The 26,983-nt window shown below is 43.7% G+C and overlaps 3 protein-coding genes across 17 annotated transcripts in view; 2 read left to right on the forward strand and 1 right to left on the reverse strand.

Moving 5' to 3' along the window:
- The window catches only part of LOC126992873 (glutamate receptor 4-like), a 100,680-nt gene extending 87,915 nt beyond the window's left edge, over positions 1-12,765 (forward strand). For all 4 annotated transcript variants that reach the window (XM_050851709.1, XM_050851712.1, XM_050851719.1 and 1 more), the window contains one exon: positions 12,558-12,765. In XM_050851709.1, the coding sequence (XP_050707666.1) occupies positions 12,558-12,631 (74 nt within the window). In that variant the 3' untranslated portion in view covers positions 12,632-12,765. The remainder of the gene's footprint in view (positions 1-12,557) is intronic.
- Positions 12,766-13,321: 556 nt separating this feature from the next.
- On the reverse strand, positions 13,322-20,294 carry LOC126992839 (zinc finger BED domain-containing protein 4-like). The gene is made up of 2 exons (XM_050851667.1): positions 20,011-20,294; positions 13,322-17,899 (listed from the first exon to the last, which is right to left on the reverse strand). The coding sequence occupies exon 2, from the start codon at positions 17,208-17,210 to the stop codon at positions 14,913-14,915; it is 2,298 nt and encodes a 765-aa protein (XP_050707624.1). The 5' UTR covers positions 17,211-17,899; positions 20,011-20,294; the 3' UTR covers positions 13,322-14,912.
- A 3,114-nt stretch (positions 20,295-23,408) lies between these two features.
- LOC126992895 (citramalyl-CoA lyase, mitochondrial-like) overlaps positions 23,409-26,983 on the forward strand; it is a 28,467-nt gene continuing 24,892 nt past the window's right edge. For 7 of the 12 annotated variants that reach the window (XR_007747165.1, XR_007747162.1, XR_007747168.1 and 4 more), the window contains exon 1: positions 23,413-25,643. Coding sequence is in view for 6 of the 12 variants with exons in the window: in XM_050851728.1 (XP_050707685.1) it covers positions 25,551-25,643 (93 nt within the window). In the remaining 6 variants the exon portion in view is untranslated. Of the gene's footprint in view, positions 25,644-26,983 lie in introns of all 12 variants that reach the window. The other 5 variants (XM_050851748.1, XM_050851734.1, XM_050851762.1 and 2 more) reach the window with 5 other exon arrangements.

The following is a 26,983-nucleotide window of genomic DNA, read 5'->3' on the forward strand; positions in this document are numbered from 1 at the left end:
GATAAAAAAAGAAAAAGATGCGCAGGTGCCACATCTATCAAAATTCCCGCTTTGTTGGTGGACAGATGAAATGAAACAGACTATAGTTATTGGGGAGGCGGTGGTTGAGTGCCATGAGTGGTCAGCCTGCTGGTGGCATATATCCGAACTGTACTCACCTGAGGCACCAGCGGCGAAAACGGTACGCGCAGCCACCTTCAAGGGGTGACTCAACAAACTTCGACGTTCCCACTCACTATAGTCCAACCATTCAAATAGTCCGTTTGGGCGGTGGATTCCGCGGGTCTTTTCCTTCCCTCTGCTCTGCCTCACAGTCCCAACACCTATTTTTCCCTCTCCTGTGTTAGTTTTAGCTAACATATGAGAGGGAAAATTAGATGTTGGGACTGTGTGGCAGAGCAGAGGGGAGGAAAGGACCAACAGAATCCACCGCCCAAACGGACTACAATACCCTCTCGCGTTTCGCGCTATCCGAGTTTCGCGATCCTCGAGTTTCGCGGTTAGTCCTAAATTCTTACCATCCCGACTTTCACGCATTATCACCCCGAGTTTCACGCTGCTTTGACATGTACGGGTCACGTCTACTTACTATCGACGTCACGCACGCTACCTTAAAAGGTAGTATCACACTGGACGTTTTCCTCCAAACATTGTGGCTATGGCAAGAGAGAGAGAGAGAGAGAGAGAGAGAGAGAGAGAGAGAGAGAGAGAGAGAGAGACTTATTAACACGAGCATTGAAAATGGCCTCCCATCACCGGCTAACACGAAATCAGCAAACATAGCCTTGGCTGAACTCGCTCAGACCCTTCAAGCCCTAGTCCCAAGTCTATCAACAACGGCCATTCAGACCCGCCCCCCACCCACAGCGGCAGGCTCGGCCCAGGCTGTCACCCCAACCCAAACAAACGATGAATCACCTCGTGAAGAGGTACCAGGGTCACAACTGGGGCAGAGGAGCGACGGCTCGACCCTTCCATCCCCCCCATCGCCCCCACTCCCTCAACCCTCGCGGTCGGTCCCCTCGACCACACAACCATTCCCACCACATCAGGACCAACACAAAGGTGCCAACAGAGCAAGCACTCGCCCCGGGCTGAGGAGCGAGGCAAAAGGAGCAACAAAACTGACCCTATTACAACCATGTCATTCACACAACCTACCAATCAACTAAAAATACTACAGCACAATGTCCACCATTGGCACACCAAACGCATCAATCTAATAAACACGTACACACATGAGAACCCAGATGTAATCCTCATAAATAGCCATGGCCTCCCCAACACCCAGGCTCTAAAGATACCGGGTTATTCATGTTATCAGCGGAACAGAACAGGTGAACAACACGCTGGAGTGGCAATAGCAGTCAAAACAGGAACCCAGCACAAAATATATGACGACTTCCACTACTCCGACACCCTCTCTGTTAAATTAATGACTACCCTCGGGCCCATTAATATTGCCACTACTTACATCCCCCCACGAGAGGGCTGCATTATGTTTCCTGACTTCTATAAACTGCTACGCATACCTGAACCTATGTACTTCCTAGGCGACTTAAACGCACGCCACACCAGCCTTGGCCATTCCAACACAAATACAACTGGACGAAACATTATGAAAATCATCACCACCTTCGGAGCCCAGCACATAGGTCCAAATTTCCCCACGTTTATAGGCCACTCAGCCCTCACCACGCCTGACGTGATTCTAACGAATGGGAAAACATACCACAACACCCACGCCAGCCAGGGGCCACTAACGAGCAGCGACCACCTCCCAATACTGTTCACCATCTCACAAAGGAACACAAAGGAACACAAAGGAAGAACAAACAACAGCAGACCTGCTGGTCCTTACGAGGTTGTTTGTGACAAGCTACACTAACTATCTAATCAAAGGTGGAAGATGAAGGACAGCAAAGGCGAAGGCTCCTCCCCACCCCCCCATCCCTCCAGCCAAAGCTGGCAGGAAAGGAAAAAGAACCATGCAGCATGGAAAAACTGCATGGAATTTATGTAGGAAAGAGGAAAGAACTACCATTACTGCTACCACTAACCGGGCGATAAAAGCGGACAAGGACACCAGTATTCGAAAGAACTTAACGTTATTACGACAATGAGTAATATCTTAGTTGCTGGTTGGATTCAAAACACTTGTCTAATCTATTCTTGAAGGCCGTAACTGTTGTACTATCAACGACATCACAAGGTAGAGAGTTCCAAACATTAACAACTCGATTGAAGAAGAAGTGTTTAGCTTCGTGCGATGAGAATCTTTTACCACTTATCTTCAAATTGTGATTTCTTCTTGTTCTATTTGATCGATCAATTGTAAAGTAATCTTCCGCATTAATATCACTGAATCCTTTGAACATTTTAAACACTTCTATTAGATCGCCTCGCATTCTTCGTTTTGATAGGCTGAATAAATTTACTTCTTTAAGCCTTTGTTCATATGACAAATTTCTCAACCTAGGAATCATCTTTGTTACTCTTCGTTGGACCCGTTCCAACTTTTCTATGTCTTTTCTGTAGTAGGGAGACCACAGTACACAGTACTCTAGACGGGGTCGAACCAACGAATTATACAGTTTTAATATTACTTTTTCTGATTTATTATTAAAGACTCGTCCGATGAAGCCAACCAATTTATTTGCAGTTTTAACTACCTCTGAACAATGCTGACCGGGCTTTAAATCGCTTGATATAGTGATTCCAAGATCCTTTTCTTTACTTACTGCAGAAAGTTGTTGGCCATTCATTACGTACCGAACGTGATTGTTATTTTTCCGATGTGCAACACTTTACATTTCTCAACGTTAAATTTCATTTGCCATTGATTGGCCCAACGTGCAAGTCGATCTATATCTGATTGTAAAGCTTCTTCGTCGAGTATCGCAGTTACTTTACTAGCAATTTTTGTGTCATCAGCAAATTTTGATACTTTGCAAGTGAGCCCATCATCGATATCATTAACATAAATTAAGAAGAGCATGGGGCCAAGCACTGATCCTTGAGGTACGCCGCTTTTGACATCGAGCCAGTTAGATGTAACACCGTTTAGAACTACTCTCTGTTTCCGCTCAGAGAGCCAGTCCGCAAGCCAATTGTGAATACCGTGCGCCAGTAGTTTGCTGAGCAATCGTTGGTGGGGGACCTTATCAAATGCCTTTTGAAAATCCAGATATATGATATCTACTGATCTGCTTTCATCGAACACCTCAAAAATATAGTGAAAAAAATCAAGTAAGTTAGTCAAACACGAACGTTTACTACGGAAGCCATGTTGCGAATTATTTATTATATTATTTTCTTCGAAGAATTTCACCATATTGTCGCGAATGATAGTCTCCATTAACTTACAAACAATAGATGTCAGGCTAATTGGTCGATAGTTTCCAGGATGAGACTTGTCCCCCTTTTTGAAAATTGGTGTGACATTTGCAAGTTTCCAATCCGACGGAACTTTTCCAGCTGTTAAAGATTTATTGAATATGATGGAGAGCGGTTTACAAATTTGATGTTTGATTTCTTTTAAGACCCTAGGTGTTATTTTGTCTGGACCAGAAGCTTTGCTTACTTTAATCTTTTCAATTGTGTCACTTTCTACGATGAGCACGCCACTTAACATCTTTTCGGTCCTTCTAACCTCCGGCGGTTGAGGTGATAAACAATCTTCGTCGGTAAATACGGATGCGAAAAAGTTATTTAGGATTGTAGCCATTTCATTTTCATCGTTCGTGTGGTTACCATTTTCATTAGCAAGCGGTCCGATACCACAAGTGAGTGACTTTTTATTATTTACATAGCTGAAAAATTCTTTAGGATTAGATTTACTTGTTTCCGCTATATATTCTTCAAGATTTTTCTTGCTTCGTTTTATTAATTTCTTGGTTTCGCGGCGAATTCTGTCCAACTCTAATTTGTCAGCCTCGCTCTGAGATGATATGTACCTACTGTATACGCGTTTTTAAGAGATAGGCTATTTTGAATTTCGTTATTCCACCATTTGGGTTTCTTCTTAGAAGCTGAACGTCTGTTACGATAGGGTACGCATATGCTTATGGCATTGTTCAATATTGTGGTGAAGTCCCCCCAAGATTTATCAATATCTGTTTCCGCCGTGATTTCAGTCCAGTCAGAATTATTTAGAATTGATCGAGTCTTGCAAAATTCGCTCTCTGATAATCAGGCACCTTTTCTTTACTAGGAGTTACTTTACTTTCTTTCATATTGATGTTGAATGTGATTGTTCGGTGATCGCTAGAACTAAAAATTGGACCAACATTTACTTCGTTAACTAGATCAGTTGTCGTTGAAAGATAAGGTCAAGTATATTATTTTCCCGAGTCGGTTCTTGAACGTGTTGATGTAAATCACTTTCTAGTAAATTTGTGTACAGGTCGAGCCCTGTATGACAGTTCAACGGTTCACCCCATCTTTTCACTGGCAAGTTAAAGTCCCCAACAATTACTGCCTCGCAACTGCTACTTGTTTCTAATAATAATTCACTTAATGCGTGGTCGATATCAAGAGTCTGCCTTGGCGGTCTGTAGATAAGTCCAATTACTATTTTACGAGATTTATTTTAATTTCAATGAAGACCGTGTCTACATTGGTTATAATATCTGTTTTCACGGATACTGGATGGAGAGAGTTGTGGATATAAAGATAACGCCTCCACCCTGTCTGTTCTCTCTTTCATGACTAAAATGGTATAACCCGGTAATCTATATTCCGCAATGAAATCTCTATTTGAAGTGTCTATCCAAGATTCTGTGACTCCGATGATGTGATAATGATTTGTAGCTGCGAGGACTTCTAAGTCTTCAAATTTGTTACGTAGGCTACGAGCGTTTACATAGCAAGCTTTAATGTGATTCGAGTCGGGAGTTTGGGAGTTGAGTGCACCCTTACGGTGGAGCTGCTGGTGTTCTCGCCTCCGCGTTTTTGGCTTTCGAAGAGCCACTTGGTCACAGAGCAGCCTCCCGAAACGGGCTGCTCCAACAGGGTTTAAGTGAATGCCATCAGGAAGGAACAAGTCCGAATCGTAGTAAAAATTGTTCCACAAGTTAGCGAACTGGACGTTTTCTTGTGAGCAAAGGGACTGAAGTCTGTTGTTTGTGCTGAAGGCCTTACTGTAAAAGCTAGATTCGGCACCGACCCTCGGGAGGATTCCTGAGATTATGATGTTACTGGCATCCGTTTTACGTTTATACTGCTTGATCATGCGGCGGTATTTCTCAAGCAGTTCCTCAGAAAGGGTTGTCTTTACGTCATTTGTCCCCGCGTGAATGACAAAGAGGGTGTTTCGGTCGGCATTTCTCGTGACATCATCGCACGCTGCGGTGATGTCGTCCAGTCTGGCACCTGGATAGCAGTAACGTTTTCTGCGGCCGTTTGATGAACGACCACAGAACTCAACCAGCTGGCCACGCACCATGGAGTCCCCAACTAGGCGAGTCTCGAACTCATCCTCCATGGTGTCTGCCAGCACCTGGAACCTATTGAAGGTAGTGGGGGTCAGTAAATCCTTGGTTGCCTGCTTCGGTTTGGCTCCATTCCTTACAGGTTGGAAACCGACATCCTGTGAAGCAGGAAGAGGAGCGTTAAGTGGGGCAGGCTGGAAGTTGCCCTGTGAAGCAGGCTGGGAGTTAGCCTGTGAAGCAGGCTGGGGGTTAGCTTGTGAGGCAGGCTGGGGTCAGCCTGTGAGGCAGGCTGGCGGTTGTCCTGTGAGGCAGGCTGGGGGTTAGCCTGTGAGGCAGGCTGGGGGTTAGCCTGTGAGGCAGGCTGGGGATTAGCCTGTGAGGCAGGCTGGGGTTATCCTGTGAGGCAGGCTGGGAGTCAAACTGTGAGGAAGTTAATACGTCCTCCCGTGAAGCAGGTGTTTCGTCTGGAGAGGGCACAGTCTCAGTGGAGGGCCTCCACCATCGATAGTGGAGTCACTGCCACATTTGTTAAAACAAATTCCTGAAGGGCTACAAATTTCTTTTCAAGATCATTGTGCTTGACTTTCCACTCAGTCACAGCCTTCTGTAGATGTAATCTTTGAACGCAGAGGCGGCAAGTTTTACTCAGCTGGAAGAACTGAGCTGCAAAACGTCCGGGACAGACGTCACACTTTAGGTTCGAAGGCATTGTTAGAATTTTAAGCGAGTTAACAGTTTGGGCAAATATTAAAAGCGCTTTCGAAATACTTTAAATTGTGACCATAAATTGAATTGTATAAAAATTGTGCATGGAAATTAGATACTGCTGTGTTAGATGCCTCCAACACTGGGAGTTCGCTCCCACAGGGTCTTGAAAACGCCTCAAAGACCAATCGCTTGTCCTGAGCCTCGGTCACGAGAGAGACTTTCACAACCCGGCGCTTTTCAGCTATTGTCCTCGAAGTTTTGTCCCCTAGCACGGGGCCGGCGTAGTCACACAGAGCAGAGCTGGCAAGGGAGGAGAGGAACCAGCAATTCGTTCCCACTTTCCGAAACGTCTAACCCAACTCTGCGACCCTTTCGAGGCCTGGCCAGTGGCACCTGTCACCAGGTGTTCTCCACCAACTCTAGAGAGTATCAGACGCCCTTCCTGAGAGACCAAAAGACTGAAATATTCCTTGAGTATAAGATAAACCCTCAGAAACTCCACCTAGAAGCCGGGAGGTACAACCTCAAATGGCCCACGGAAGATATCTCTTTCAGGAGAAAAAAAAAAAAAAAAAAAAAAAAAAAGAACCAGCTGTTATGCAGAATAGAGATGGGAGTACCGTCGATAGAGGGGAGGGACGGGGAGCTCACACCGACAACTGGTTCCCAGGGAGGCTTTTTAGTGTAGAGGTCGCCACACTCCTCTACACCGCAGGCCTAAATAATTAGGCACGGTCCAGCTGACTAGGACCCTGGAACTCCAGCCATTGTCTCATAAAGAGATCCTCTGCCTGCAGTCCAATCCACCACTGCTGCTGCCCAGAGGCTTCACCGTGACCCTGGCACGGGAGACAGATCAGGTATTACACCTTGTCCAAGGGTGACCTGAGACTATGCAGGGCAGGGACGTCTAGTTCCCTGAGGTGAAAACAATTCACCCGCATACCCGTATACTCCCGCATACTCCCGTTGTCGTGCCCTGCCCACAGCGGATGAACACAAAAAAGGCGAATTGGGAGCAATATAAGAACATTATAGACTCAGAACTACCTGACCTACATCTAGAGGGGAAAAACACAGATGACATAGAAACCGCTGTCAACACCTGGTATACCGCTGTTAAAACTGCCCAAGCACAAGCAATACCCCTCACAAGGCACAAAACACTATCATACCCCCACCGCAACCAAGAGATTACGGACGCACAGCTACGTTTTACCAACATCCTCCGATACGCCGGGAGGCACGGCTGGACGCATGATCTTTATCAACGAAGTAGAGTTCTCCAACGAACGCTACAAGATACGTGCAAAACAGCATACAACAGGCACTGGGAAAACACAATAAAAGGCCTCGCCGAGAAATACAAGGACCCAAAAGCCTTCTGGCAGGGAATAAAACGCCTGCAGGGCAACACACACCACCGCCCCATACACCTAGAAAAGGGAGGAGTCAAAATACAGGATGACGAGGGTATTGCCCAAGAGTTCAGAGAAACCTGGAAGTCAGTGTTCACAATAAGACCTGAAGACAACGCTCACTATGACCAAGACAATGAACGGGAAGTAAAGGCATGGCTCCAACAGGACCCAACTAGAACCAGGCCACACCATACGATTGATCTGCAACGCCTAACACAGGCCCATCCGTTGACTATGGAAATAGGCACAGCCGAGCTCCGATCAGCTATAAACAAAACGAAAAACACGTCGCCCGGAGAGAGCAAAATAGATAAACAACAAATCAGTATGTTACCCCCCCGGGGGCTGGCGTACCTACTCACCATATATAATGCCATGTTAACAACAGGTTACTTCCCTCAACGATTCAAAGTCGCCACTCTCACCATGATACCTAAACCAGGCAAACCATCCACGGATCCCAAGAACTACAGACCAATCTCACTCCTAGAAGTCCCTGGAAAAATCTTTGAAAGAATAATCAACTTACGACTCAGATGTCACCTGGAAAACAACCTTTATAACCCGTCCCAGTATGGCTTCAGGGCAGGGAGGAGCACAACGTCAGCTATCTCCATCGCCAGCGAAAAGGTAGCACTCACTAAAGGACAAGGACTAAACTGCACTATTATCCAACGCGACATCAGCAAAGCGTTTGATAAAGTCTGGCTACAGGGCCTGCAATACAAAATACTTCAACTCGGACTGCCAGAGCTAACGGAAAAACTGTTATGTAGCTTCCTTGATCAGCGCTCAGCTTCCATTCGAGTTAAGTCAGCAATATCCTCCCGTTCCCCTGCACAGCGGCGTGCCACAGGGCAGCGTGTTATCACCAACGCTCTTCATCACCTACACCTCTGACATGCCCCGGTCTGATAACTGAAGCTGTATGGATATATATTATGCTGACGACGCGACACAAATAGTGACCTCCAACGGTACCCTAGACCACCATGACGCCCTGGTCGTGCGGGAGGCGAACAGACTCAACACATTTGAAAAAAAATGGAAGATCAAAACAAACATAGACAAGTTCGCTGTGGTAGCACTCGGCAGGAAAAAATTAAATGACATACAAATACAGGGCAACACCATCTCCCACCAAAAACAATGCCAGATATTAGGCCACACAGTGACATCCACCGGCCTGATCGTTAAACATGTCAACGACAAAACCATGAAAGTTAAAACAGCCCTCACATCTCTAAACAGATTCTGGCACTTCACAGAGCGGCTCAAACTGTATCTAGTAAAGACTAAGATACTTCCTATACTAGACTACTCACCCACCCCGACACACATGGCTTCCCACACCAAGATGTTACAGCTTCAGAGGCTGCAGAACAAAGCGCTGAGATTTGCCACCGGACAGAAATACCCGTACACGGAAAACACAGCAGCACAACACCGCAGACTCGGAGTACAACTAGTCAGCACAAGGCTACGGGAGGCGGCCGGAAAGATATGGGAGAAACTAGACCAGCAAGACGACGTGAACTACACCCACGTCAAGGAGCTCGACGGCAGCACGAACTTGGTCCACCCCTGGTTTCCGCGCAGCTTTAAGTCACTACGAGAACAACCGCCCACACATCACTTCACACAAGTGACACCATAGCTTAGCTTAGCTCTCTATACACAAACAATCCAAACACACACACCCCCATCACGCCGGGGTTATACAAATAAGGTGCCCGATAAACAATAACTACACCAGAACATCTAACGAACCTACACCATACAACTGTACACTCCTACTGTCTTTCCTCTTCCCCACCTGTACCTCGCCACTAACCCACTTCCTCTTCGTACTATACCCTTGATCAAAAAAAAAAAAAAAACGTTAACCGCGTTTGAACTCCTCGCCGCTTCCTCCCTGTCGCGTTTGGTTCAACTCAGCACGGCGGCGGCCACGGCCTCAATACCACACGAGCCGCCGACTCGAGAGGAGGTGTGTAGCTTCACTCTGGTTATGAGCCCCTCTCATGAAAGGTGAAATGGAGAGGATGAAAACAAGGAAAAAGAGAAGGGTATGGGAAGGGAGGGTCAGACAGGAGAGTCAGGTCAGGGATTTGGTCAGGATATGACCTGACTCAGGTCAGGTCATGTCCATACCTGTCTCAAACATACAGAAGGTGAAATGAGAAGGATGTGGGGAGGATGGGGCAGAAAGGAGAGTTAGATCAGGGATTTGGTGAAAACATGACCTGACTCAGGTCAGATCATGTCCTGACTTGTCACACACACACACACACACACACACACACACACAAAATGGGAATGAGAATAGTGTGGGAAGGGAGGGGCAGAAAGGAGAGTCAGATCAGGGCTTTGGTCAGGATATGACCTGACTTAGGTCAAGACATGACATGACTCTCCCTTCTGCCCCTCCCTCCCCCCACCCTTCTCATTTCCCTTTCTGTGTGTGTGTGTGTGTGTGTGTGTGTGTGTCATGACATGACCTGACTCCTTCTGCCCCTTCCCCCCCCACACCCTTCTAATTTCCCCTTATGTGTGTGACGCACACCCAGAAAAGTTGCCGGTTGCCCAAGCTGCCGCCAACGCGGTGGGAAGAAAAAGGCCCAGTATGACACCAGCTTACGGACAACCGACAACTCGCTCCCAGATGGGCGCACGGGCGTTGCCAGTAGCAACAACGGTTAGATGAAAACAGCCAGTGTGATACCGCCTTAAGGCAGTGAGGCCGCTGATTGGGTTAGCGCCGGCGATGACGTCATCGGACTCCCAACGAATCACAAGTGTGTTGTCAGAGCTCAGCCATTCGTAAGGCTTCATCTGAGGCTTTAAAACGACCCATTCTCTCTTCCTGGTTTAGCGCTATACCTTCGGAACGAAGCGAGCGCAAAACTCGAGAGGGTACTGTATTTTGAAATGGTTTAACTATAGCACGCTCGGGCCCTTCCTCTCCTCTCTTCTCTTTTCTTCTCTTTTCTTCTCTTCTCTACTCTTCTCTTCTCTTCTCTCTCTCTCTCTCTCTCTCATGAGAGAGAGAGAGAAGAGAAGAGAAGAGAAGAGAAGAGGAGAGAAGGGCTTGAGTGTGCTAGTGTGCGGGAGCGTGGAAGTGTGTTGAGTTCCCCCTTGAAGGTGGCCGTACGTAGCGTTCTCGCCGCTGGTGCCACAGGTGAGTACAGTTAAGGGGCTCTCACACATTCCCGGTCCCGACCGTCCCCGATGACTCCCGATCGGGGCCTGACCGCCGACAAAATAGGCAATAATCCCCGGACCGGCGGCTTACCGCTGGTAAGCCGGCGGCTTACCGGCGGTAGACCGGCGACCATATACGATTTTCGATTTCTCCGACCGGCGACTGCAGCAGGTCAGTCGGCGGTAGACCGCCGGTCTACCGGCGGCAGACCTGCTGCACATCGACGAGCAAACACTTTCTTTGCATTTTCATATATTTATAATTACCTCATAAATAGCTTCATACCTAAATTCATTCGTGTGCACAAAACTCTCTCTCTCTCTCTCTCTCTCTCTCTCTCTCTCTCTCTCTCTCTCTCTCTCTCTCTCTCTCTCTCTCTCTCTCTCTCTCCTTTCACCCATTCCTCTTCCTCCTTTTTTTTCATCTCTTTCCACCCTCTCTCCCTTCCTTCCTCACTCTCCTCCATCCCTCCCTCTCTCTTACTCACTCCCTCCCACCTGTTCCTCCTTCCATTCCTTTCCCTTCTCTCTCTCTCTCTCTCTCTCTCTCTCTCTCTCTCTCTCTCTCTCTCTCTCTCTCTCTCTCTCTATATATATATATATATATATCTATATATATATATAAATATATATATATTATATAAATATATATATATAAAAATATATATATAATATATATATATATATATATATATATATATATATATATATAGATATATATATATATATATATCTATTTCTCTCTCTCTCTCTCTCTCTCTCTTTCACCCATTCCTCTTCCTCCTTTATCGCATCTCCCTCTCTCTCTTCATCCCTCGCTCCTACCTGTTCCTCTTCGTTTTCCTCCTTCCTCCCTCGCTAATCCCCAGGTCAGACACAGGTGTTCACTCGCGGTCTGCCGCCGGTCTCCCGTGGGTGTCGGCGGCTGACCGCCGGTCGACCGGCGACATTTTTCCTCACCGCCGGTCGACCGGGCGCATCGCCGATATCTTTGAAAATTTTAAAGTTGACCGGCGGTGGTCGGCTGCGTCTACGGTCCTCAGGGTCGACCGGCGGTCGACCGGCGGTCTGCCGCCGACAATCCCCGATCTTACAGCCGGTCGACCGGCGACCGGCTTGTCGGGAGTCATCGGGGACGGTCGCGACCGGGACCGGGAATGTGTGAGAGCCCCTTTAGGGTATATGCGTGCGGATGCAGTGTCCTGCAGAGCCCGGATTCAAGTCCCTCCCGCCGCTACAACTCTGTACAAGCTGATAGTTTTCAGCCATCGCTGAGTGCTGTCAGCCACATGCTGTCCTAGAGATCACCTATCAACACGGACTCTAGATAAACTCTCTAAAGAGGATCAAAGATGAGCTCCGGGGGACAGCATGGACTAAGCAAGATGGCACCACTATAAAAACACTTGACTGTGCCATTAAGGGCTGGGGCTGACCAGCAGTCCCCATCAAGAAAGTATACCGGTGTTTCAGGTGGGGCGTAAAAAAAAAAAAAAAAAACGTCTTTGGCCTATTGCGCCGGTAGGCTTCTTCCCGGTGGATCCTGATGGTAGGTCCAAGGCTTCTTCCTGGTGAGGCCTGATGGTCGGCCCAGCCCGTTCTGGCGCAGGCGAGTGTTTATAGTGGCGCCATCTTGCATTGGCTCATGCTGCCCTCCCGGAGCTCATCTTTAATCCTAGAATCTAGAGTCCGGGTTGATAGGTGGTCTTCTGGACAGCATAGCGGTAGCATGATTATTATCAATATTATTATTGTTATTACTATATTATTGTCATCCTTAATACCATTCCAGGCATGTGTCTGGCGCTGTTAACGTTCTTGGTGGAGGTCACGGTGTTTCGTGTGAGCCACAAACGAGAGGAGTAAAACAGTGCACGTACTCAGATGACGATGACTACACTTCGCCTTGGCACACGCGAAGTTAAACACTAACTATATTTTATTCTTTGTAACCCGTAGAGTTAAACTGTAATAATGTAGCCAATAAATCTGCCTGTCTATCTATCTATCCATCTACCCGTCTGCTTATATCTCAGTCTCTTTTATCCATCTGTATCTATCTGGATATAATATTGTCTTAATGTCCATATACCTATCTGTCCATCTATCACTGTCTGTCTACATATTTCTACCTGTCCATGTCCCTGTTATCTGTGTTTCTACCTCTTGTCTATCTTTCTTTCTAAAAATTTATATATCGATCAATAGAAAAATTCAATAAATTCGTAATGAAGTGTTTTAGCACATCCTACTGCCACAACAAGTAAATAACCTATCCTAGGCTTCTCTGACCTAACCAAAAAGGAAGCAGATCAAAAGTGAGATGGAAGGATGAAGTAGAGAGGAATGAGGGAGATTGATGTCAGGTGGAAGACAGGTGCCAGGTGGAGGTGAACAGACTGGTTTGGGAGTGGCTGGTTTGTGGCCACCTCTTGGCTTAGAGATAATCAGTTCCTTGCAGTAGAGGACAGGTTCCCCAAATGAAAAGGGTCTCCCAGTACATATGATTAATATAAAAACTAAATCATGCAACTTGAAGGACAAGTATAAAGTATCTCATTATTGTATTTAATATTCATTAGCTTACATCAAACTCATTGTTTGTATCACAGTTCTCTCCAGTATTCAGTGCCTCTTGTGACACTGACCATCATCTATACTCATCAAAGACTCCAAGGTCATGCCTATTCACAAATCAAGAAATGCTAAACTTATTAAAAATCATTGCCCAGCATCAGTGTTACCAGCTGAGTAAAATATTGGAAATCATGTTTTGTACCTCTTATAACATCATGACGGAGGCTCAGTATAAATTTATGAAAGGTCTCTCTACCTAATCTACATTAACTACAAAAACTATATACATAGCTACTAAGTTCTTTTGGCAGCAAGAAACTTAACAATTGGTATACTTTTTAAAAATCTTTTTAAAGCCTTTGATACCATAGGTAATCATTTTTTGCTTGAACAACTTTATCACCAGGTATAGCATTAGGAATTTGACACATAAATATTTAATTACAAACTTGGTAATATAACTGGATAGCTGTTAACAAGTTTACAATCGACATTGCCAAACTAAATACATTGTTGTCCATAGTAATTGCTTTAGGTGTCTGCTAAAGTACTTATAATCATTTAATAAATAAGGCCAGGAAAAAATGAAAAGGATGTAAGCGGTAGTGAAGGGATTAAACCTCTTTTGGTTACTTACACAAGTTTCACTCTACATAGACACTGTACATGTGAAACATAAACAATATAATTTAATTGTTCTATATGAATCATATTTCTTGTCAACAAAAAAGTTTACTACAAGTCATACATATGGTCAAGTAACGTCAGGTTTATAGGTTATACATACATCCAGTCCTATCATTGTGAAAGATGCAAAACATCAGTTTCCTCAATCTAGTGTCCAATAAACACACGTGAATCCACCTTTGATCTATACACTACAGCACTAGGGTAAAAATTATATCCAGTAGACACCGCAGTACCAATAAGTGTTGTATTATAAATTTATATTCCAGTACTCCATTCAAACACAAAGCTACTACACACTGGGAAGAGGTATCCGAGTGTGTGGCCACAAACCAAGTGCTTTGTGAGAAATTCTGTACCTATTTACATTCCCTTTTCCTCCATGTGATCATCCAGTCTCCTTTTAAATACATTTATAGAAATGCTGTTAAGTATAACCATCTCCCTATCCAGCACCATTCTCCCTAACTTGCATTACACAAGTAAATGGTATAGGCACCTATTAGTGATGTATCGGATACCAAATTTTAGACTTCCTCGGAGGCTGAGGTGGAGCCAGACATCTGTTTTTCATAAAATGCGGTTGCTGATAAAACTGCGGTGGTTAAGATGTAAATTTTTGTGGATGCAGATGCAACTGTGGACTATTTTTACCATGCCCGCGGTTGCGGATGCAGATGCAAAATATAAAGTGACAAGTTTCCACCACACTAACATTTATGCATGTAAGTGTGCACATATTCACGTAAGTGTGTTACCAGGATGCGGGCCTCGTTATGCACCATCCCACCAACCACTTTTCCCAACCTCCACTCTTGGAAAGCAGAAAACTTTAACTAATTACTGTTATGGGCTACTGTTGTAAGGCCACAAGCAGCCACATTTAATATTCAAACTTTAGAAGTGGCAAGTTTTTCTTCAAAAATAAAAGTTTCTCTGCTTTCTCTCCCTGCAAATGGTTCGTCTTTTCATCATATATATTGCCAGCATCACTAAATAATTGTTCGCTAGTAACACTGCTTGTAGGGCAACTCAGATACTGTTTGGCAAGTTTTCCTAATTCGGGGTATTCGGTGATCTTTGCTTTCCACCATTTCAATGGATCTTCATCTGCCCCCAGCCTTTTTTCCTTGTGGTATTTATGAACCATGTCCATTGTGTTTGTCTTTGTTCTCTCTTCTGGCTCTTCATCACTACTGGATGCTATGATCAATGCCATTGCACTTTTTAAAGAACTGCCTGCGCCTTTTGAAGAGCCGGCATTGGGTTCATCACTTCGTTTTCTCTTTTTTCTTGGTTCATCATCCCCACCCACACTAACACTTGCAAACTCATCACAAAGGCGAGCTACTGTTCCTTGCACCTGCTTTGTAACATGCAAAGAAGAAAAAAACTTTCCTTTATACCGAGGGTCAAGATAAGTCGCCACTCTGTAGTTGTTGTCTATTTCTAGTCCTGCAAATCTCTTAGCAATATCTGCCTTCATTGTTTCTTTCATATAGTCAATGATTTCCACACCTTTCTGGTAATCGTCTTGATTTTCATCATCTGAGTCTAAATCTAGTGGTGCAGATTCAACAGTGGTTGGCTGAAGGGCATTCTTGAGACATAAAATGAGGGGTATTACATCAGCTACAGTTGATGCAGACTCGCTCATTTTTTTGGTAAGTTCCTCAAATGGCTCTAAAGCTTTTATACATTGTGACAGTGTAACCCATTCAACATTGCTGAACTGTGGCATTGAAGGGTTTTTTGCCACATACACACAAAGAGGTTCTTTAATTTCTTCAGTTCTTTTGAGCATATGTAGAGTTCTGTTCCACTGTGTAGGTGAATCATGGAGAACTTTTAGATGGGGTAACTGTAGCTGTTCCTGAATTTTCTTCAGTTCATCCTGTGCCATGGTTGAGTGGTGAAAATGTGTGGCAAGTCTCCTACACTTTTCAATTATGTCACATACTGGTTTCTGTGATTGAAAACCTTGCCTAACAACTAACTGTATTTCATGCACTGCACAATCCAAGTTATTTAAACCTGATAGAAAAAGAGCTTTTTTCATGTTTGTTCCCGAGTCATGTACTACACAATGCACACTGCTGTGAGAAATTTCCCACTTATCCAACATTTCATTAAATTTTCTGGAAATATAGTCACCAGTGTGTCTTTCTTCTAATGGCTGTACCTTTAACACAAATTTTACTCTTTGGAAATCACGATTGATGGCATGTGCAGTAAGGCTCAAAAGTGAAACACCAGCCCAGGAGTCTGACCACACATCTGTAGTGAATGAAACACTGTTACCCATAGTATCTGTAATATCACTAAGCATTGTCTTCACTTGACCGCACACAGCATCATAAATGTCCGTGCAAATCATTGTGGAGTAGAAGTTCCGTTGTTTCAGTCTGTACTGGGGGACAGTCTTGGACATAAACCTCATAAATCCCATGTCTTCCACATGGCTGAATGGGAGACCATCCATCACTACCATTTCTGATATAAATCTGTCTACTTCTTTGCTCTTAGTATGAGAAGCATCCCACAGTTCAACACTTGTAAAACACTCCTCAACTGTCTTCTGTCTAAAATCAGACTGAACTTTCTGCAAAGGAGTTTTTACTGCATCCTTTTTCTCTTCACTTTTCTTTTCTTCTTCCAGCATCTCAGCATACTGCTCTTTGTGTTTAGATTTTAAATGGTTTTTCAAACTAGTGGTTCCACGGCCTTTTCGTGAATAGATTTGGTCACACAGCAGACACTGAGCGTTGTCACTAGATTCTTTCAAGAAAAAATTCCACACAGCGCTACTAGTAAAAGTTCTTCCTGAAGCCATCACTACCATTTCTGATATATAGCTGTCTACTTCTTTGCTCTTAGTATGAGAAGCATCCCACAGTTCAACACTTGTAAAACACTCCTCAACTGTCTTCTGTCTAAAATCAGACTGAACTTTCTGCAAAGGAGTTTTTACTGCATCCTTTTTCTCTTCACTTTTCTTTTCTTCTTCCAGCATCTCAGCATACTGTTCTTTGTGTTTAGATTTTAGATGGTTTTTCAAATTAGTGGTTCCACGGCCTTTTCGTGAATAGATTTGGTTACACAATAAACATTGAGCATTGTCACTAGATTCTTTCAAGAAAAAATTCCACACGGCGCTACTAGTAAAAGTTCCTGAAGCCATGGTAATTTAATCATGCATGTGGCACAAGCAGAGGTTGTTCATAGACTAAGGGCTCGAGGGGAAAAGGAAACAAAGACAATCATGGGTGTGAGTCAACATGTGATGCCATTTTGCAGGCTACTGTTTCAGACTATCAATTTATACTGGAATTACTGAGTATCTACTTAGAACATCTTGCAGTGTTAATCCCATGAATAATTGCGGATCTGTTGTATCACACTTGGCTGTTTGAAATAGATTATTTAAAAGCCACTGAATAAAAACAAACACACATTGGATGGGTAGACCCCCGCAGCTCTTTGACGCGAAGGTGGAAAATTATGTGGAGCTTTTATTATCTGAAAATGTGGAGGCGGATAATGATGTGGAGCTTTTGATGTCTGAAAATGCAGATGTGGATTGTAATGCAGATATTTTCATTGTGGAGGCTCAACGGAGGCGGAGGTGGATATCTGATACATCACTATTGCCTGTATAATCAGGACATAATGAAAACGGTTTAAATATGTGCAAGTATCTCGCCGAAATATGTGGTACCTTGGCTCTTTCCAGCACGCTTGTTCTTGGTAATCTCAGTTGACCGCTCCACACCAGATCTCCGACAGTAGAACATCTGTTTGTAGCCTTCACTAGAATCCCAGGCCCCGGAGTGAGCGGTGTAATTAACTGCAACCTCCAATTCCAGGGTACTTTTCCATGAAAAAGAATAAAGTACAAATTACAACACAGGCCCTTACCGTTATGTTCGCATGACTACTAGTTGTTCACTTATTACCCAATGGCATCTCAAGTCACCACTAAGTTGACTTCCGTTAAATTTTCTGTCTATCCCCATCTACCCATTGCCTATCGCCATGATCCCTAAAGGGGTGGCCACAAATAAATGCCTCCAATCTGGCATTAGATGAAGCAATTTCTAAATGTGGAGCCACTTTACCTGCACATGCACTGTCCCATCTTTTACCTAATGCTCGGGATTAAATTCTTGCTAAATTTATTATTGTTTTTTTTTTCCAGACTAACCTATCCTTTAGTATTTATTTTTAGTGAGGGCTGCTGCCCCAACACCACTGCTATTTAGATATTAAGCTACATACAGAATGTCCACTAACTTCATCTATATACCCCTGGTCACCCTGATCCCAACCAAGACCATCAACAAAGTCCCACTAGCCTGACTTAATATTCATGAAAATGAACTTTAACAAAAAAAAGAGACAAGATTCAGTGAACTGGGAGTAACCTTACTTGACCAGTCTAACCTAACCAACCTAGTCTAAAATACCATTAGATTCAAGATAATATTAAGTGTCGTTATTTAACCCCTTCCCGGCGGCAGGGCAGATGTACGTACTACCAAAAAAAAATTCGTCTCTGTATAGACGCTGTCGACTTTCATCCATACGTGTATATATAGATTCCCCGCAAGTGGGCATTCCAGATTGACGTCTATATATAGACTCTGCCGCAAAACTGAACAAACATTTGAATCTATATATAGATGTTATTTAAGTTTGATTGGTTATATGTATATTGATATATTCATATGAAGGTTTAGATTCTGTATCAGTGTAATCACTGACAGTAGATGAGTCAGAATCATCAAAAACATCCAAAAAATCAGCATCTATATCCTCAGCTACCAAAGAAGTCATTTCTTCCGTCTTAAGAGGTCTCTTTCTCCTTAACATGATAGACTAATAATAAAATAAAATAGGAAAAAAAATGCATAAATTCCCAGTGTTAGCTGATATGCATAGCACATCCACCACCGACAAAGCACAAGCGGTGACTATCCTTGAGAGGCAATGTTGGTAAGTGTCAGGGGGTTTGAGATGCCAAATAACGATTTATTTTGTTAATTGTTAGTAGTAAGGAATCGTCAATATATAGACCATGCTACAATCTAGTGTGGGCAAATGAGAGCAAACGTCTATATATAGACGCGCCAACAAAAAGTCCCAATTTCGAAACGTCTATATATAGATCTTCCGCTGGGAAGAAGTTAAAGGTAAAATTAAGGTTTTTAATTTTATCATGTGTGAAATTATGTTGCAGCCCAAAATAGTTTTATTTTACAGGTGTATAGGGATAACCAATCTTTATTTCACTGTTACAGATGTCTAGATCTCACCACTGTGGCCATTTTGAACCCCAGAAACACCTTCAGCAAATTAATATTAACATAAAAAATGATCTTTTTTTATTTTCCCAAAAATTTTAGGGATTGTTGAAGAAAGGGTAGCCTACTAATTTCAAAACAATGACTGTTTCTGGGCAATATACAATGCTTTTTAGTAAGGAGATAGTTTTAATTTCCGGAAACCTCTAAATGATTGACGTTTCAATGTCTGAGGTGCACCAGCCACTGCCCCATTCCCACCTGTCATCACCAGCCAGTGCAATGGAACCCCTCCCGCCGCTGCCCCACCCCGTCCCAATCTGAGTATTTCCATCAGCCAACACTGCATGCCAAATAAATTTAAACTAACCTAACATAACAACCTACCTAACAGGGGGCTTGACCCCCTTCACATCTTTGCCCATCTTGACCCCCTAATGAAGGGACTGTGCCCCCCTCCACACCCCCTTCTGTTTTCTGGGAGTCATTCGTTACTGCACTGCATTCAGGGACAAAAGTAGAATCCGTAATGTACTAATTACGAACGTGGCAAGACGTGGCTTCTTCAATATTAGCCAAAATTACTACCCAGGATCTTGCCAAAAGAAAACCCTGAGGAAACTATGGGGCTATCTCCTTAATATTTACCCATGACCCTGTTATAATAACCCAGCCCACCTTCTGAGGGAAACTCATGGCGAGTACTGCGAGGCTCAATCCGGTGGGCTGCAGGTGTTCCTCTGTGTTGGGGGCAGGTCAGGCCACGGCAGCGCGGCCTGAAGCCCCGGCAGTACACAGGTCACTTGTGGCTGTTGTTGTTGAAATATATCCCTGGGCAGGCTTCTTCTTTTGACCTGTAACGCTTCTTATGTCCTCCTTTTCCACTTCTATACTTCCCGCCAAGCTGCCCGCACTGCTCCGCCCCGCCACGCTTGATAAGGTTGTTGTGTGACGTCACGTACTGGGGTGGGGGGGCGAGTGACGGACCAATCACAGACATAAGCACATAAGAACATAGGGAGACTGCAAGAGCCCTACTAATGGCCTACACAAGGCAGCTCCAGATTCCCCCCCCCCCACTACCACCTGTCATCCTCGTCCATGTAGCTATCCAGTCTACTCTTAAAACAAGCTATCGTCCCAGCAGTGCACTCACGTGATTGCTGATCGTCTATTCCATTCCCCAGTCACCCTATTACTAAACCAATGTTTGCGTATTTCCCTACTAAATCTATACTTTTCTAATTTAAATCCATTACTGCGTGTTCTATCTTGTTGGCTAATTTTCAGTACTTTACTTGAATACTTCTATCAGATCTCCACGCACTCTTCGTCTTTCCAGTGATTGCAAATTGAGATGTTTCAGCCTATATCTCGATATGGGAGGTTCCTCAGCCCCTGAATCATCTTGGTCATCCTCCTCTGAACTGATTCTAGCAAGTTATTGATGTCCATTAATCTGTAGTGTGGGCACCAAAACTGGACAGTATAATCTAAGTGTGGCCTAACTAACGCTAAATAGAGTCTGAGGATGACCTCCGCACTTTTGTTGGTTACCGTCCTGTTAATAAATTAAAGCCTAATATCCCAAATCCCTTTCACACTCTGCTCTACTTATCGCTGTGGAGTCTAAACTATACTACCCGTGTAATGGGTTGCGTATTGTTCCTACACTTAGTACTACGCTACACTTGGTGATGTTAAAATTCATCTGGGGTTCTCCCGTGGTCCCGTGGTACGTATAGTCTCCGTCTTGCGCCTTGCGCTCCTGCAATGTTCTATAGCAGGGCTACTCAACTATTATGGGTAAAGGTCCAGTTAGACAAGTTCAAATGTATGCAGAGGTCCGGATAAATACTGTAATTGGACCCTAGTGTCCAGGAGTAAAAAAAGACATAATTATTTTACATGAATGTTCTGGTGATGGATTTTTCCAAGTGTATTTCCTTGACTGACTGTAGGGCTTACAGTCAGTCGAAGAAATACACTTGCAAGAATTCATCGCCTGGATATTCGTGTTATTTAATTATATTTTCTACTGGAGTCTGGGGTCCAGCTACGACACTCAGAAGGTCCGGATTCGGGCCGCGGGCCGCCAGTTGAGTAGCCCTGTCTATAGCATCCTCCCTTGTCCTAATATTGCGTCATATTTTGGTGTCATCTGCAAATTTACCTATGTCACTAGTTATCCCATTGTCTATGTCATTGATGTAGATAATGAATAAAAACGGGCCTAAAACTGAACCTTGAGGAACCCCACTGGATTTTTTTTACCATTAATGGTAACCCTCTGTTTCCTGTCGCTAATCCACTCCTTAATCCAATCAAATACCTTCCCACTTATTCCACGAGCCGTGATTTAACAGTCTCTGGTGAGGTAGGCTTCCTTATCGAAGGCCTTAATTACTAAAATCAATTGAATTTAATTGAAATATTTATTGTTGTAAAATACAACAAAGGGGAATGGCTGGTTTTGCAGACAAACCCCTGACTAGGCTAGCTACAAAAAAAAAAAAAAGATCTCCATTGTACAAAAATAAAAACAAGTTGAGGCTAGTTAATAGAAAAAAGTAATTGTTACCACAGTTTACCTTCCCCAGGTTTCCACAGGTACGGTACCCATTTATCGACCAGCCCGAGAGGGAGGATGAACAGCTGGGTGAACTGCACGCCGACTGCCCGGGCTGGGATTCGAATCCGGGACGACACCGGGCCCGCGGAGTAGAACGCTGACCATAGACCACAAATAACTGCCTTCATATATGGTTATCGTTTAAATGGTTGATTATTGGTGTTTCTTGGCAACAGTAATGGGCCAGAAACCGGTAAATACGAGGCTCTGAGTACGATCGATACTGGTGTCCTGGCTCACGGGGGCAATCAGAGGCCTCGGATGCAGAGTTGATGATTCCGAAGCACCGTGTTAGGACTATGTGGCTGGAAAAATGGCAAACGGGTGCAGCAGAAAAGTCAACTCTAAAATGGTACTACAAGAGGAAACAAAAACCTGAAAGGGAGAATTGGTACCGGGGAGACTGCATGGGGAAGTAATTAATTAAGCTGCTGTTCAAGGTAAGGACTGGAACACTAGAATTAAGTAAAGGGGAGAAACAGAGACGAGGAAAACCAAAACTGCAGCTTAGAAAATATAGGGGAGAAAGAGACCATAGATCGCCTGTAGCAGATATGAATTAAGAGGACATTAAGGCTGATGGCATCCGTGGTGGAGAATATTGGGGAAGAGGAGTGGAATAGTAAATTGGAAGAAGAATACCGGGATACGAATACCGTGTTAGGATTATAAATATGGCTGTAAGGAGGAAGCAGTAAAGTTAATACCTCTCACAAAAATTTTCTTGGCTTCTTGCTGGGGAAAAAAAAAACTGAGCAATGAAAGTGGAGTGAAAAGAAAACTGTAATTGTGCAAACTAGCAAAAGGACATAGAAAAGTAAAGTCAGGGGAAGAAAAGAGCAGAAAAACACATCAGTTCAGGGTGAAGTGTGTAAGTGTGCACTGTGAAGTAATTAAGTGTGTTGCGAAGTTTAGAAGTGTTGAGGAGGAAGACCTAAGAAACGATACAAAGTGGAACAGGTCAAAAGAAGATGATGAAAAAGAAAAAAGCTCAGTGCAGGTTGAAATGTGCACAGTGAAGTCATTCAAGTTTTTTTTTTTTTTTTTTTTTTTTTTACGTGTACCTACGCCTGTAGGGCCGGTAGGCTCTCTTGAGGGTCCTGCCAAGGATGGTAGTCGGCCCCAGCCCGTCATGGCGCAGGCAAGTGTTTACAGTGGCGCTATCTTCTCTTGGCTCATGTTGTACCCCGGAACTCCTTGATTCACTTGGACGGTTTCCTCTAGAGTCCGGGTTGATGGATGGTCTTCAGGACAGCATGTGGGTAGTTTTAAGCCACTCGGCGGTGACTGGAAAATTCGAGGTGGTAGCGTGGGGATTCGAACCCGCGTCGTCCATCACGCGCGCGGTGATTGTGGGCCCAGCACACTACCACTCAGCCACCGCCTACCTTGTGTTGTGTGAGTGTGCTGTGAAGTATAGTGGTACAGAGAAGGGATGGCAGGTTCCTCCCTTCTCCTTTGTTGTAAACCTGCATTAATAAACCATCAATCAAACGAGTACCACTTAAGGAGGAAAGAAGCGATAGCGTACTTCAGTGAGGAAAGTTACATACTATTGAAAAGGAAACTGTGTGAATATGAAGAAGAGAGGACCGAGAGGAGGAGGAGGACCTGCGATACAAAGCGTTACCAGGTCAAAAGAAAGGAACAGTTCATAAGAAGAAGAAGAAGAAGGCAAGTATCCGGAAAGTAAGCGACGTAAATAAAAACTTGGAGAGCGAACCAAAACGCCGGTTAAAAAGAGGAAAAACAAGGAATAAGAGAAAGAGGAAGAGCTAATAGAGAAAAAGAAAGAAAGATTAAGCAACTGAGTGATAAAATTTGACCTAGGAAGACGTACAAAGCGATAATATAATAGATAGCGAGCCGTCCTGGCATCGCTCCCTGCCAGCAGAGCGAGGAGTAGCTTGCTACGTTCCCTCCCTTCCCTACGTTGCTTGGTTGGTTTGGCTGCGTTGCTTGCTTGTTTTGGTCATCATGAGTTTTGACATCATTACTGATATCACGCGTGATGAGGACACTGCATATTCATTTCTGCAACAAAGTCGGTGTATCAGACGCACCGCTCCAAACTGCAGTGTGTGTGACAAGGCGATGACCTGGGTGAGGGCCGGGGATGGCAAGAAATATGTGTGGAGGTGCCCATCTCACAAGGGTCACAAAATGTCTCCACGCGTTGGATCCTTCTGGCAAAATTCTAATTTGCCCCTTGCAAAACTTTTGCAATTAGCTTTCTTTTGGAGTTATAGTATACCAAATAAGACATGTGAAGAATTCACTGGTGTGCAGACTCAAGCAGTGGTACAGTGGTATCAGCACTTCAGAGACGTTTGTTCTTATTATCTTGAGCAGAACCCCATTAGGATTGGCGGTCCAAATGTAATAGTTGAGCTTGAGGAGTTTGTCATAACAAAACAGAAGTACAAAATGGGTCATCTTGTTCCTGAGAGACGGGTTTTTGGAGGCATTTGTCCTGGTACCCAGGAAGGCTTCCTTTTGTGTGTGCCAGACAGAGAGGCAGCCACACTACTTCCCATCATTGAAGAACATGTTCTTCCTGGCTCCATAATTCACACTTATGGAGGGACCTCATATGATGGGATTGCCAGAATAAAGGCTCAGCCACCTTACATCCACCACACCGTCAACCCTGGTACAAGTTCCTGTACAAACCATGTGAAAAAATACTTGCAAAAGGTCAAACAAAAGTTCAAAGCTATGTGTGGGGTTCAAGGAAATTTTGTTGATAGTTATTTGGATGAATTCCGATGGAGACAAAAGTTTGGAAAAAATGGAATGGATGCATTCAACAATCTTTTAATCCATATCAGTCAATGGTATCCAACACCTTAATGACACACACACACACACACACACACACACACACACATCCACATCCACGATGCTCATCTCGCAACTTAAAAATAATCCAACACTTGAATAACACACATGACGCCTGTCTCGCGACGTAAAAGTGATCCAACACTTGCATAAGGAAGAAGATGGCAGCGAAGAAGAATCGTAATTATGGGATGAGTGGCCTTGAGGCTTGTGCGTGATTGGCTGGAGCGGGGGTGTAGCAGGAGACTCACTGATTGGCTCTGCCTCCCAGTGCCTTAATATTATTATTACGCCCCTTATCCTTGGGCAACATTGAGCTGTATATGGGTAAAAATGCCTACACAACTCCCGAACACAAGTATGATTGAGAGGGCAATAGAAAGTAGGCTACGGTAGAGAGTTAGAGAGAGTGAATGTATGACAATGTGGAAGGGACTGACCCAGATTCCATAGGAGTGCCAAAAAAAATTATAATAACATACAAAGGCAGAGAAATAATTGTACCAAGCTTGTGAAGGCCTCTGGGGAAACCTCCTTCCTCATACCTCGTCATTCTGCATCTCTCCACAAAGGACAGTCAATATTTTTCACCTTGAGACAAAAAAAAATAAAACAAGATACAGAAGCAGAGGAATAATCATACTGAGCTTGTGAAGGCCTCTGGGAAAACCCCCGTCCTCATATCTCGTCATTCTGCATCTCTCCACAAAGGACAGTCAATATATTTCACCTCAAGACAGAAAACATGCTTAAAATACTCCGCTGTGCTTCCTATCACTTTAGATCAGCTGGTTGGAGTCACATCACTGCCAGTCTGTCTACAACTTCTAAATACCAGGTAATTATCATGTTCCTGTCGTCAACAATTTTAATAATGAACCCTTTGAGTCCAACATTGATGTCATTGAATGTAAATCATGACCTGAGCCCTGAGAGACACTATAGTACTAGAGCCCACTCTGAAACTTCAACTCCATTCATTACCACCCTTTGCCTTTGAGTCAATAGGAGGTTAGTTACACTGGTAAACTCTTAGAACAGCCTTCTTTTGTCTGCATTTCCTCCTGCCTATGACTTGACCTCCTTCAAGAAGAGTGTATCAGGACACCTCTCCACCAGAAATTGACCTCTCTTTTGGCCACTCTTTACTTTTGTCTATTATGGTAGCGGCGAGTAGCTTGCTTTTCTCTTCTACACTTTTTGTTGCCCTTGAGCTGTCTCCTTTGTTGTAAAAGAAAAAAAAAAAGGAAATTTTCTGAGATCTTCAACCAGATAATTATTATATTACTTCACATATACACACCTCAGCCTATGCATCTGTACTTATTTGATACTTTAAAAGCCCTGTCACCTCCAGTATTTCCATGTTTTCTAAATACCAGGTAGTTATTATTATATTCCTTCATGTATACTCATCTCTACCTCTACTTTTATATTTATTTGGTATTTTAAAATTTAGCCCTGTCATCTCCAGTATCTCCACACCTACTAATATCAGGTAGTTGTCAGATTTCTTCACGCATGATATAGAATGTGTGAAGAAAGGTTATAACCTTAACCTCAATTAACATCTGTATTTATTAGGTATTTTAAAGGCCGTCTCTCCAGTCCTTCTAGATACCTTCCCATATACTCATCTTAACCTCTACATCTTAAAGGTTAGTGGATTTATTTAATGAGGCTTACAGCCACATACAAGGGACGATGTTTAGTTTAATTTGATTTCAGAGGGTAAATCAGTAATCAATAGACTGGATTTCAATAGCAGAGGAAAGACAAGGCTTTTAATGAGATGACAAGTGAGCAGAAGCAAAAACACAATACTTTCAACGAGGTCAGACTTAAAATTGACATAAGTAAAGACACAAAACCTGAAACTAAATTAGACCATAAATAAAGGTAAATATATCACAGAGTAAAGACACAAGGCCTTCAATGAGATGACTAATGGACAGAAGCTAAAACACGCTACTTTAATTAAACGAGGTCAGACTTTAAATGTAATGACCACAAGTAAAGACACCAAACTTTAAACAAAATAAAACCATAAATAAGGTAAATATATAACGGAGTAAAGACACAAGGCCTTTAATGAGATGACTAATGAAGCAAAAACACATGACTTTAAACGAGGTCAGACTTAAAATGTAATGAACACAAGTAAAGACACTAAACCTT

Source organism: Eriocheir sinensis, chromosome 7 (assembly GCF_024679095.1).
Source record: "Eriocheir sinensis breed Jianghai 21 chromosome 7, ASM2467909v1, whole genome shotgun sequence".
Classification (NCBI taxonomy): domain Eukaryota; kingdom Metazoa; phylum Arthropoda; class Malacostraca; order Decapoda; family Varunidae; genus Eriocheir; species Eriocheir sinensis.